The 12903-nt window shown below is 40.3% G+C and overlaps 1 protein-coding gene across 1 annotated transcript in view; it reads left to right on the top strand.

Annotated features, from left to right (window-relative positions):
- The window catches only part of cdh13 (cadherin 13, H-cadherin (heart)), a 452332-nt gene that overhangs the window by 168734 nt on the left and 270695 nt on the right, over nucleotides 1-12903 (top strand). The window contains exon 3 of the mRNA XM_084734875.1: nucleotides 2025-2236. Coding sequence (XP_084591001.1) covers nucleotides 2025-2236 — 212 coding nt within the window. The remainder of the gene's footprint in view (nucleotides 1-2024; nucleotides 2237-12903) is intronic.

Here is a 12903-nt window from a genome sequence, read left to right as displayed (position 1 = left end):
TCCTCTACGTTATGTTTGCATTTGCAGGCAATTCCTGACCTCAAACAGAATTGGAAAAGAAATAATGAAGACTTATGTAAGCCACCATATGTCTGCAGCATGCACTTGTCTGAGGCTTGAAATTTCCCAGCACTTTCAGACCCATGCTGGGATACCAGCACCATGTGATTCCTGTTGCACCTGCTGTACTAATCAACAACACGTGTACACATCCACCCATGCAGACGTCCTCTGGGACCCCGCCCTCCCTCCACGATCCACAGCTGTAAGAAAGCGTCATGGGAGGCCTCGGTAAAAAGGAGGTAAAGGATGAGGGAGGGGAGGATCGTCGGGGCTGAGGGTGGCGGTGTGTCGAGGGGGGGAGGGGGAGCATAGGGATCATGTCGCGACACCAAGGGGAGTGTGTGAGAGAGATAAAGAGAGGATGAACATGATCAGAAGGGATAAAGCCTGGTAGAGTCCTTGGCGGTATCTCCCTCAGTCAGACAAGACAAGCTCACGGCGTGCACGCGTCACATGCACGTAACTCAAAGGTGACACTTTTCTTCTCTCGTACCTTAAATCCTTTCTTGTCATCCAAGCCTGCAACTGGGTGCCGCTGCTTCCTCTGTAGTGAATGCAACAGCCCTGCAAAAGCAAGTCAGACACATTAATAAGTCTACAATGCGTAGCATGTTGTGCAATGGGTCATAAATATTGCAGCAGGCTTATGTGAATAGAGATCACTGACTTTTATTATACTCTGGCTGACACAGCCTTTCACAACATCCTACTCTTTACTCAGGGTATCTGTTTATCTTCAGGGCATCTGTTTATATCTGAGAATTAGTTGTTTTTGTAGATCGTTTGGCAGGCCCTCCAGTTCTTTTCTTTACAGTGCAGAGTATACCTCAGTGACTGTGTTTCATATGGATGATTTGTTTTTTTACATTTCCATTGTTATTCCCACCAGACGTAAGCCGGAAATATATTATGCAATTGCTTCTGTGTGTGTGCGTGAGTGAGTGAGTGTGTGCATGATCAGTGGACCTGTATCTTGTCCACAGTCTGTCTCGAATACTACTGGACTAATCGGCCTAATTTTCTTTGTGCACATTCATGACTGTATGCTGTAGGACCTATGTGATTCAGAATTTTAGAAAAATCTTGAAAGACCTTTTGTGACTCCTTACCAGCAGCAGGCACTGAGCCCTGTCTTACACCTGGTGCACAGCGGATAGCACAGGTGACACAAGTGGCCTTCCTCTCTTACTCCAGCAAAGTTGTCATTTTCCCCATGTTTGCAAGATAGAAAATGAACCTGTGCCTGTCTAAAAAGGTCAAAAAAATGAGGTCATGGCCAGGCGCATTTGGTATCTTGTGCATGCCTCATTGTAGTTGAAATCACCTGCACCACAGACCTGCTTAAATCTGGTCGAAGAGTAAAGTCTGTGACACAGTGGGTCCATTTGCACAAGACACCAAATGGCGCATTTGGCTGAGGCGCACACACACATCTCCACAATCACAAAATACCTTAGTTTATATTACGTTTTTTTCCCACAAAGTGACATATTTAAATAAAAAGTTGTTGTGTGTCTAAAATTATTCTCACTAGCAACAAATAAATAATTATTATTAGAATTCTCAAACCTAATAAATTTCAATAGACCTGCAAAGTGCACATGCGATGGGATCACAGCTGTCAGATCTTCTTTAAGAGATGAGTCAGCTGATAGCTGGAGCAGCTGTAGTGTTTGTGTCTGTGTGTTTATTGAGATCCAGAAAAAAAAAACGAGGATTAATCAGTAATGATCTATAACTTACAAAATGAAGAAGATGTTAAATCTGACCATGATACTGGCCTGACCCAGGGAGAAAATGATTAGATTTTGGTAGTCAAAGGTCAGATTTCAAGGTTGCAAATGGCAAAATTACACACAAACATCAAGTAGGGTAAAATGATGGAGTGATGACCTCATGGTCAACTTCACAGACAGCATGTCGCTCATTAGAAATGTGTGTGTTGTGTGTGTCTCTTCCAGTTGAGTTCGATGACTGTGCGGGCAACGAGGACGTAAAGTTTGAGGTGTCGGACCCCGGCTTCCACGTGGACAGAGACCTGAATCTGGTTCCTCAGCGAGACGTCCCGTCCAGCAGTTCAGTCCTGTTCATCCATGGGCTCAGTGCACATGCAGATGACATGGCACAGGTGGAAGTCACTGGACTGCCAGTTCAGTCGCCTCACACTCTCAGGGTTAGTAGAAATTGCTGCTGGTGTGTGTGCGACTTGTGTGTGTGTGTGTGTTTTAATCACATTCTTTATTTACACTTCATCAAAATTGAAAAGGTTACGCTTCATTAAAGATTGAAAAGGTTACCATGGTGTTGTACAACTGGACGTAATGTAGCAGTAATCAAATAACACTGCCCCTGGGTGAATAAGAGGATTTATGAGCTGTTTTTTTAGTTTGATATTTTGGGGAATACACTTATTTGCTTTCTTGCCAAGATTTAGATGACAAGGTTGAGACCACTCATGTTAATACTGCATATTTAAAGCTATAGCCAGCAGCAGGTTAGCGAGGCACAAAGACTTGAAACAAGGGGAAACAGCTAACCAGGCTCCATCCAGCGGTAACAACATCTGCTTACCAGTATCCCCAACACTCATTAGTTTACATGGTACACCTCATTTGTTTAATCTATACATATACGTGTAAACAGTTCTGGGGAATCCCAGAGAAGAGCTGCCCACAGAGGAGTTCATCCAAGTTCTACATACCTTCAAGGACATTTTTCCTGTTTCATGTTATCAAGGTAATTTATTATCATCAGATAACACAGTTTTGTACAACAAAATGAGAGCTGTAGTTCCTTCATGCTACATACACATATATAGATATAATTAATACTGATATAATTAATTAAAATCGGTAGAATAGGATAAACAAAACAAAAAAAATAAGCAATATATACAGTTATTTATATACATATAGACGTACACACCCAGGAAATAATTCTGCAGTGATTTTTTTAAAATTAGCATCAGGTTGATGTTAACATCAGCAACAAGATGCTGATGATAATATGGTCGACATCCTCACATTAAAAGTTGGACATCTGAGAAACACTGTCCATCAACTTTGAAAGTGTTTTAGCATGAAGCATCACCAATGTAAAAACAGTCTTGCCTGTTGCATCCTGTCAGCTTAGAATTAATCCACCTGTCAAGTCAAACACATCAGTGTGAGGTACTGTGCAGCAGGTCTGTGCAAAATGAAGACACAACAGTCTTTGGTTTTCCAGCTGCTTGGCCAGCCTGAGTCCCATTTGTCCATTTCATTTTGTTGACTGGACGTCAGCCAGGACCAGTATTAAGTCCAAGGTGAGTTAGCATTGCTCCGCTGTCTTGTGTGAAATTTAACCCTGTTTTAATGACTGAGAGTTGGTTGCTTTACTGTATTTGGGCTGTATTTCTTGTTGATCACATTAGTAATGATGATTGATCACACTGCCACCAGGCAGGCAGATGGATAAGACTGAAGGACTGTAAGCTATTTGTGCTCATTTGCCTGAATCCTTAAGCCTTCAGAAAGGTTTTAAAAAAGCAGCTTCCAGTCTGCATGTCCTGACGCAACACAACATTTTGGTAAAACCCCCAAAGCCACCTAAATCTACCAGTATAGCAGCTTCAGATTTCCTCTACAGACAGTAGTAGAAGTGTTATCAAACTGCTCATCTAACTCTTCACAAGGAATTAAATGAGTTTGTTTTCCTAAAATGTCAAAATATACCTTTAAAAAGGACCCAAGATGGGAGTTTAGCAGGGAAAGCTTATTAGAGATGTAAACACAGGCACTGGGTGCCATTGACGAAAAACATTCATACATTAGTGATCGTAATTGCAAATTAAAAACATTAAAAACCAAATTCATCAAATGTTCAGAGGCATCTGTTGTCAGTCATATTCATGCATATGTTGATGAATCCTAATCACTCATAAATGTGAGGCACGCTCATGCGACCTTAATTATCATCAATTAACATAATTGCACCGCCTCAGAGATGCCTTATTAGGCAGTTGGGAAACACCCACATCCATAAACGTAGAAACCAAATGGACCTCAAAAGAAAGTAAAAAATCATTTGAGTGATGCTGATATTTATGTAGTCCTCCGTGTCATTTATATAAAAATCGCCCTCTATTTTAAGACAAGCAGAGGCATCACAGCCTCAGTAAAAGATGACATGGGGGAAAAGCACAGAGAAGGTGATTGATGTTACATCCACCAAGAGTACCATATAAGAAGTTAAAAGACAGGGTTTTGATTTAGTAAAGAGGGCGGTGTGGAAGCCGCTGGAGGAGGCCACGAGAACAGCTGCTGCCGCGCGCTGCCAATGAGCAGACCGTTGCCGTCACCAGAGATGTGTCAGTTTCTACCACCGCTGCAGATGGCAACAACAACACGAGCTCAGCACTAAATCTGTCCGCGGGCGGTTGGATCTAAACTTTGATGATAGACAGTTGAGATTATTGATCCAGATTACTGACATTTAAACATGTTTAGCTGTTGAAACGGCGCTAAATGCGTTGGAATTTCCCAGTGAAAGACTTGTAAAGGGGTCCGCTGTGGGTCTCACATATGCTTTACACATGCTCTGAGGCAGTCTGCTGCAACTCTCTCTTGAAAACAAAAATAAATCGGACCCACTTAAACTTGATGGGAGCCCAAATGTGCATATACAGTATTTCCTCTTCTCATGTTTTTATTATTCATGCCTGAGGTCAGATGGAGGGGAACATAAACAGCGGTAATGTTTATGCACCAGGGGATCACTGTATGAAGAATTACGCTGGCCAGTTCCAGTCGGATGGGAATGCGGCCAGTGAGCCTGTGCCCCAAAACTGAGCTTTGTTTCTCTGCAAATATGTCCCTTTGTTTGTGTAATCTACAGAAATTTGTTCCTGTGGCCAGCAAATTGACTGCCTTACAAAACTCTGTGCACCTGAATAAACACCATTGTCCCTCATTCATATCCTTCATATACCTCAGTCCCCCCTCTCTTTAGTCCAAATACACTCAGTTGATTAGAAGAAGTTTCCAGGGACTGCAGGTACAGTCGGTGTTCCCTTCATCCTCTCAGAGATCATCCGTCTTCCTGCTGCAGCGCTCAGAGTCCCCGCTGCTCCCATTCCTCCAGCCCTCAGCTTAATGAATGTCTCCATCCCTTTCGGCATGATGTGGCTCTCATTTGTTTGTGCCTCGCCATCGTTTATTTGGTTAGCTAGTCCATGGGTGTTACCTTGGCAAGTCATTCAGGATATAAGCGAATTAGTCTTTTGGCGAGTTATGTGTGGGAAGTGAAGTTTCTAGTGACGAATGTGACCATATGGTCTGTCCTCTGCGTGAGACATTTTTGTTTGTGCATCACTTTCACATTTCATTGCATTTTGTTGTGCATTTATTTTTAGCAGGAACATAAGATTAGCATTTTTTCTGGCGTGTGAGAGTCATGGCTCTGAGTCAGTCCACCACTTTGTTTCAGACTGAATTATCTCTACAACTATTAGAATCCTAATGACTTTGATGATGCCCCTGACTCTTCTTCTAGTGCTGCCTTTTGCACTTTTAAAGGTCCAGTGTGTAAGATTTATGGAGATTTATTGGCAGAATATGGTGAAAATGCAATATAATAATAATGAGTATGTTTTAATCAGTGTATCTTAATCTAAGAATTATGTTTCATTACCTTAGAAAGAGCTGTTACATCTGCAGAGGGTGTGGGTCCTCTTCCACACAGTTGGCCAAGTCGCGCTGCCATGTTGTAGTATTACTGGCTTTAGATGTAGCATTTTGCAAGAGTTTCTTGGCCACTGTGGGTTCTCCTACATGCTAGGAAGGGGTTGGCGAGGCAAGGTGTTTGCAATCTGCAAAATCACTGCTAGATGCCACTAAATCCTACATATTAAATGAAATGTCTCAACAGCTATATGAAGGATTGTGATAAAATGTAGTACACGCATTCATATTCCCCCTCATTGTTAATGATGATCCTGACTTTTCACATAGTGCCACCATTTTATTTTGTTCCAGTGCTTTGATGTATAAAACCAAATGCCTGAAAAACTCATGGTAAACATGATACCTGCTTAGCATCACCATGTTAGCATTGCCATTATGAGCTTGTTAACTTTGTAGCTCAAAGCACTGCTGTGTTTACACATAGCCTGTCAGAGCTGCTAGCGTAGCTGTAGACTCAGATCAGCAAAGTTAGCACTTGTTATGTGTTCAGTCAACTATTAAGCATTGACAAATGTGTCACCTACTGAAGGGAAATGTGGTTTGTTGCAACTTGGGCCGTATTTTTGCTGCTTTCGCCATAATTTCTATTGATTGCGATATCATTGTATTGACTGAAGTGATTGTTAAGACTGAGGAACATGGTAACATGCTACAGTGGAATCTGGCAAAGCAAAAAGCACAAGTGGTTGGAGGATCAGACAGATTATGAACAAGATTCAGTGTTATTATTACCAAGGAAAAATGTGTGCACATTATCACCACAGTTTTCACCATTTTCTTTGTTGGTCTTTCCTTCATTTGCTGCTGTAAGATGCTATCACACCGAATCAGAAGAACTCGATATATCAGATAAACATTTTCTCTTTCTTGTGAACGAATCCTTTAATGTCTGTCTATCCTAAACTAGATTTACCCCACTGTTAGTTGCAGAGCACATGAAGTCACGAAGCGCATGAATTAGGCAAAGGGTAGAGACAGAAAAAAAGATGAAAAAAGATAGTTGGCGGAGCTGGGCAGAGAGGAAGACATCCTAAAGCTAATAGAAGTATATGAGAGAGGGAGAGTCCCCTTGTGAGGCAGGGTGGTTAAAAGCTCTCATTATTTCGCTATCAATTAATCTGCTGAAGCTCCTCATGCTCTGGGACTCATATCATCAGAAAATCTATTGTCCCTTTCTCTGTCCATATCCTGTAGCCCCCCCTACACTCCCCCATGCTGTGCCTCTGCACTGTCTCAAGTGGCCCATCAAACACGAGTTCAGTGCGGCAGCAGCTTCTAAAGAATCTGTAACTAACTCGTGGCATATTTTAAAGCTTGTTTCAATAGGCCAGGGGTTTGACTTGTGGAATGACTGTGGGAAGCTGAGCTTTAAATCTCCAATCTGAGATAGCACTCGTGGCAGGAGAGCTGCCTTGATGCCTTTCCCCTGTTTTTCAATTATTCTAGCAGAGAGTAAGTTTCTTTTTGCAGTTGTGTTTTAGTAATGAAATCTCTTTGTTATGCTCCTGTCAGAGTTAGATTTTGTATTTACCCAAACCTCCCTTTTCTTTTTGCTCTGACACAGAACGGAAACATTCCATGGCGAATTTATTGGCATAACTAATGGTATTGTAGCAGAAAATATTGGCTGGTGATAATTGATAAGTGCTGTGAGCGAAGGTGGAGAGAATCCGTTTTTAATTCCTCGGTGCAAGCTGTTAGTTTGCTGTAACACAGGCCCGGAGGGAGAGAGGAGGCTGATGAATGATTCCTATTATGAGCAAAACTCTGAATTCAAAGAGCAATTTATTCCCCCTTTTTTTTTGCAACCGATCAATATGTGAATTAATGGAAGAATGCATTTCAATTTAACAAATGCACGCTCCAAGATATGGACTTTTTTGTGTGTATTATTCTGTGTTGTTTTGGTTGCGTCGTGCAGAACAACAGTTATGCAGAACATTTGCTTACCTTCAGGGGGCATTTACAGGCACCATTCAAATGTAACAACTGATAAGAGGCAAAATAATCTGAGTCCAAAAGCCTATTTATTTTGCTTTTGTTATGTTTCATCCATTTTCGCATGCTGAATGAAATGTAATATTGCATCCTGAGCAAAATCCTCATCTTGCAATGGCAAATAGATTTTCTCTAACCAAGCTTTCAATGTTCGGGAAGGCTTTCTTGGGATGACTAAGATGTGACATCTTGCAACCACAGCACAACATCTCACATTATACAACACAACACAAATAATCATCCTCTCTCTGTCTCCATCCCACTCACACTATCTCTCCTTGGCTTGTTCTCGAGCTGTCGTTTGTTAAGTCTGTTTACTGCCTTTGTCTATTGTCTGCCTTTTTTAAAACTGCTTCCCCCTAACCCTCCATCTTTTGCGGGAGTGGTTTCATATATCTGCTAACTTACAGAAGTTTTGCTGGCTTGTGTGCATGGGAGTGAAAAACAAAAGGCTGAACATTGGGTTTATTCACAAGAGCAACACAACAGATCTTCACCTTCAAAATGATTGATGCCAAAAATTCAAAAAGCTGTGTTAATGGTAAGAATGTGTAAAATTCTAAAATTAGGAAATACGACATGAAGCATATAAAGTGTTTGGTAAAAACATATTTACATGAAGATGACAAAGACATGCAAAGACAGTTTCAGTACATGTGTATAAATAGAAGGAAGCACCTACACACGGTATAATCAGAATTTCTTATAGCTTGACTTATGACTTGCCTGTTTTTTGAAGCCTTGGGTTTGACATCATGGGGGTCATCTTGATCTTGCACAGTACTGACGAGAGCGTGGAGCTTGTGGGTGACGTACTGTGACTTAGCTGGAGTTTGGTTTCGGCTTGTCTGTTCAGCAGGAAATAATGGCAGCCTGCCTTGTCTCGATCTGTCTTGTATTACAGTTAAAGGGTACCCTAAGTAAGAAATATGCAATGCGGTAACAGAATCTTGATCCATATTTGAACAACACTGCCTAGTTTGACAGTTTGATCTGAGTTTTTGTAGTGGAAGTGGAACAAAAATGGCGGCTGTCTGGGCGTGTCTAGAAAGGAGCCCCAGTCAAATTATATTTTATCCCAAACCCTGATCTAACTTTTACCTGGTGCTTTTTGTCCCTAAACATACCCAGTTCTGAACCACAGCATTATTACACAATGCACAATGAGAAGAAACAACACATACAAATCTCACAAGAGTTTCGCAAATCGTGGGATCTTTTCTAGACTCGAACCAATCTCCTGGTTCCGATGTTATCTCATATTTCTGAAAACTTTGTAAGAGAGATAGGCAAAGTTTCATAAATCAAGTGAAAAGTGGGCTTTATTTTGACTGGCCATCAGAAACAGTGCAGTTTTAAGGCATATCTGCATTGGTTTTACTTTTCAGACCCAGAAGCTCCATTCCCTTCTTCTTCTGCTGGTTATGTGAGCGGCTGAACTGCATTTTGACCTTTTGCTTTATGGTGCTTTGATTATCATTATTGCAAAGTTTAACCAAGAAGCTCATACTTTTTCAACTGGTGATAATTTAAAGCCTCGCATTCAAAGCCCATCAATTACTACTCTCCCCATCTCCATCTTATCATGGGTCTAACTCCATAGGGATGAATGCAAACAGTGACATTTCAACCTGGAACAGCGTCTTTGCTTTGGTTGGTCAGGCTCCAGTCTGGCTTGTACGACTCTTAAAGGTCAGGGATATGAAAAGTGCTGTTAAATTTTTTGGAAGAAATCCTAAAATTAGGTGGCAACTGAAGTAGAGAAGCTAAAATTAGATTATGAAAATGATACTCAGGTCTCTTAGATTTAGTTAAAAGCCTCTCTTCTGGGTGCTGTACCAGCTGCAGATGAGAGAGAAGTCTGACTGTGACAGAAGTCAAGGGAAACATGGATCATCCCATGGATGACTTTTTCAGGTCAGCAGAGGATAACAAAGACATTATTTTAGAAGTGGGTTTGAAGAAGAAGTAGACGAAGAAACGAAAAAGTTTCTTGGTAGTCAAAACAGCTAATACATTATTCCTGTGGGGTGAAAAACAAGAAGGGTTTATAAATACAGATCAAGAGCCTCTTTACAATGCTGTGGCTGATAAAGAAAGCTTGGAGATCAAGATTCACACAGGATGCCCAATTCACATAAACCAACATATTCCAGGTGTGCACTTTTCCAATAAGTTTTAATAATTATTGAAGTGTAGTTGAACACAACATAATTTGCATGATGACGCTGCATAAAGTACTGTAACACGTAATAACACATGATTCATGTAATATGAAGGCAATTTAGAGTAGAGCTGTGGATTGTCAAGAATCTGGCAATGCCATATGGATCGAAATACAAGGGTTTTGATTCGGTAAGCTGTAAGCAAGATGAAGTATGGCTGTCATAGTGTGAACAGCATACCACCATATGCATTAAATCTGAGTATCTAAAGTTTTTTTATGCATTCAGAAGAGCAAAGATAGATAACAAGAGGCTGACATAGAGAGGTGAAATCCCTCTCCTTCTGCTGAACCACCAAAGGATCTTACTTCAGAAGAAATATGAACAGTAGTCACTGACAAGAGACAAATCCTTTTTTGTCCTGTTAAATTAATAACTAAGTCAAGAAAGTTGTACTTTGATGTAAAACCGTTAAAGTTAGACTGTGAATATACATAATTAGAGACTACACACCCAGAGGTCGCATGTGTAATTGTGTGTAATTCATGGACAGTCCAACAGGATTGATTTTTTTATTTGTTTTTGTCACTCATATACATTATGTAAGTTGTGGTGGGTCTCTTGGATTAAAACGATAACAAAAGACGTACTTTGGTGACATCTGAAGTAGTGAGGTAGTGGGGTCATGGCAGTTGTTATCTTCATTGTTCAACAGGTAGAGTAGAGGTAGGTCATGTTCACAGACAAGGTAATGTATTAAAGTTTTATTCGCATTACATTTAGTCACGATCACAATTTCCTTCCTCACTCTCCGATATATCAGTCGTATCCCTTATTTTTCTGGAAGTTAAAGCAGCTACCCAGCAGGAAACGCACACTTGGCTTGAATAAATTAATATTGTCCTTATTTAAAAAAAAAAAAAAAAAGGTCCCATGGGGCAGTCTGGAAGAGGAGGGACTTCATCTTTCTTACTGTGCACAAAGTTTGTGAAATTAAATGGAAATTTAGGTCTAATTTAGTTTTGAATGACTTCATTATATGTGCTTGTTTTGAAACAGTCTACACTACTATCTGCAGGTGAGATTACACACACACACACACACACACACACACACACACACACACAATCACTTAGGCTCCGTATTAATTAATTCAACAAATTGAATATTTTAAATAAACATTAGTCATCAGTGTCTCACTGTATTCCGCTTGACTAAGATGAAAAGTGTTTATGCTTCGTTGATTACACTTTAACAAAGTGTGAAACATTGTGCTGTCAACACCCTCATTGAGAAATGTGTTATCATGCATATGTGTGTGAACGTACTGCTTTGTACATGTACATACTGCTGACACTGACATAAGAGAGCTTAACTGTGTTTTAGAGGAACTGACTGATCGCCTGACCTGGCTGCATATCCAGGAATTTGTTCCACGTAGAATAGCTGTACATCCCTGTCACCGCTGGCCGATGTTGGCCTTGATATTATCCATTTCTCACCGGGTCTCCAACACGTTGTCACAAATGAGTAATGACACTTCTCAATATAGCATTGAGAGTGAAAATGGCAGAATAGACAAGGACGTGACTTTACTGCCACAGTAACTCTGCGCGCAGATGACAATGACAAAGGCTCCATCTTTCTCTCGCTCACACACGCAGAGATACGCACAACCATACACATATACTGTAGTACGTTATATATGCATGTAAACTAGGGGTAGGAGGAAAATTGATTCTGTTAAGAATCAATACTTTTTTTTATGATTCCTGAATCAGAACTTTTGCTGATTTGTTTTTATGAATTTATAAATAACTAGTAAGCATAGTCCATTAGCCCATTGCTAACACATAGCAGGAATTGAAATGATGATGTTGTGATTGCAGTGATACTATCTGAACAACCAGATCCATGTATGCTTATATGATTTGTCATATTTTCTGGAGGAGGAGACTGGTTGGTTCAGGACAGGAGAGTTGGGGATGGGTCTGTCAGGATCGAGTACAAATTCTGAGGATGATACAAAGCACATGATACTTAAACCATTGTGTGAACCATTATGCACAGTTGACAAGTGTGTCACAGTCATTTTAAACATGTTTTCAGCAGCTAAGAATTAAGCTGCAGATGCTTACGAACAATATATTGTTTTTTAATTACAAGTCCCTCCTGCAGTGGCAGCTGCACTTTCTATCATCTGGTCAAAACAGGTTGAATGACATCAACAATCCATTTTTCATGGTAGCCAAACAAGAACAGACTATTATAGACAAAAACATCAGTAATACTCCTACGTATTTTACAAAAACGAACAGGGCATTTTTAATAACTAAAAGCAGGAATTATAGCTTACATAAGTGATTTGTTTAGAATCAATTCATGGGTTCAGAGAGTTAAAAAAAAAAACGATCTACTAATTAATGTAGACAGCGATAATTTTAAAACAGATTTGTCTCCTTTGAAGACTCTTCTTTTTTCTGGTGACAGCAGCAGCTTGTTGTGCATATGGCAGCGCTCCCAAATAGATAATATATTAAGACCAACATTTTTTAATATTACTATGCCACCAAGTCTGGTCTCAGCATTTTGATTTCAAGTCAGATCAAGTCTTGCAGCACATCAACAGCTCTTGTTTTAGCTTGCTCGTGTAATCCATCACATAATGGTTCAATTTTTTTGGAAGAAACAGGACTGGATTCAGGACAGCTACTCTTGATGCGGGACTTTCCTGAATTTTTCAGGACATCTCGTCAACCTGCTTCACCTTGCTAATTTAACCTGCTACTCCAGCTTCGGCATTCCACACCGACCAGCTGTAGCTACCTGAGAGGGCCAAGACTCAAAATACAACCACTGGCTCCATTAACTTTGGCCTCATATCTTATATTATTATTTGTTATTTAGGGTAGGAAATAAATTTAGCAGGTTACTTTAAAAAGTATTGTATTTAC

This window comes from Lutjanus erythropterus, chromosome 13 (genome assembly GCF_056507025.1).
Source record: "Lutjanus erythropterus isolate fLutEry1 chromosome 13, fLutEry1.hap2, whole genome shotgun sequence".
Lineage (NCBI taxonomy): Eukaryota > Metazoa > Chordata > Actinopteri > Lutjaniformes > Lutjanidae > Lutjanus > Lutjanus erythropterus.
Note: the sequence above shows the minus strand (reverse complement) of the source record. Positions and strands in the feature narration are given on the sequence as shown.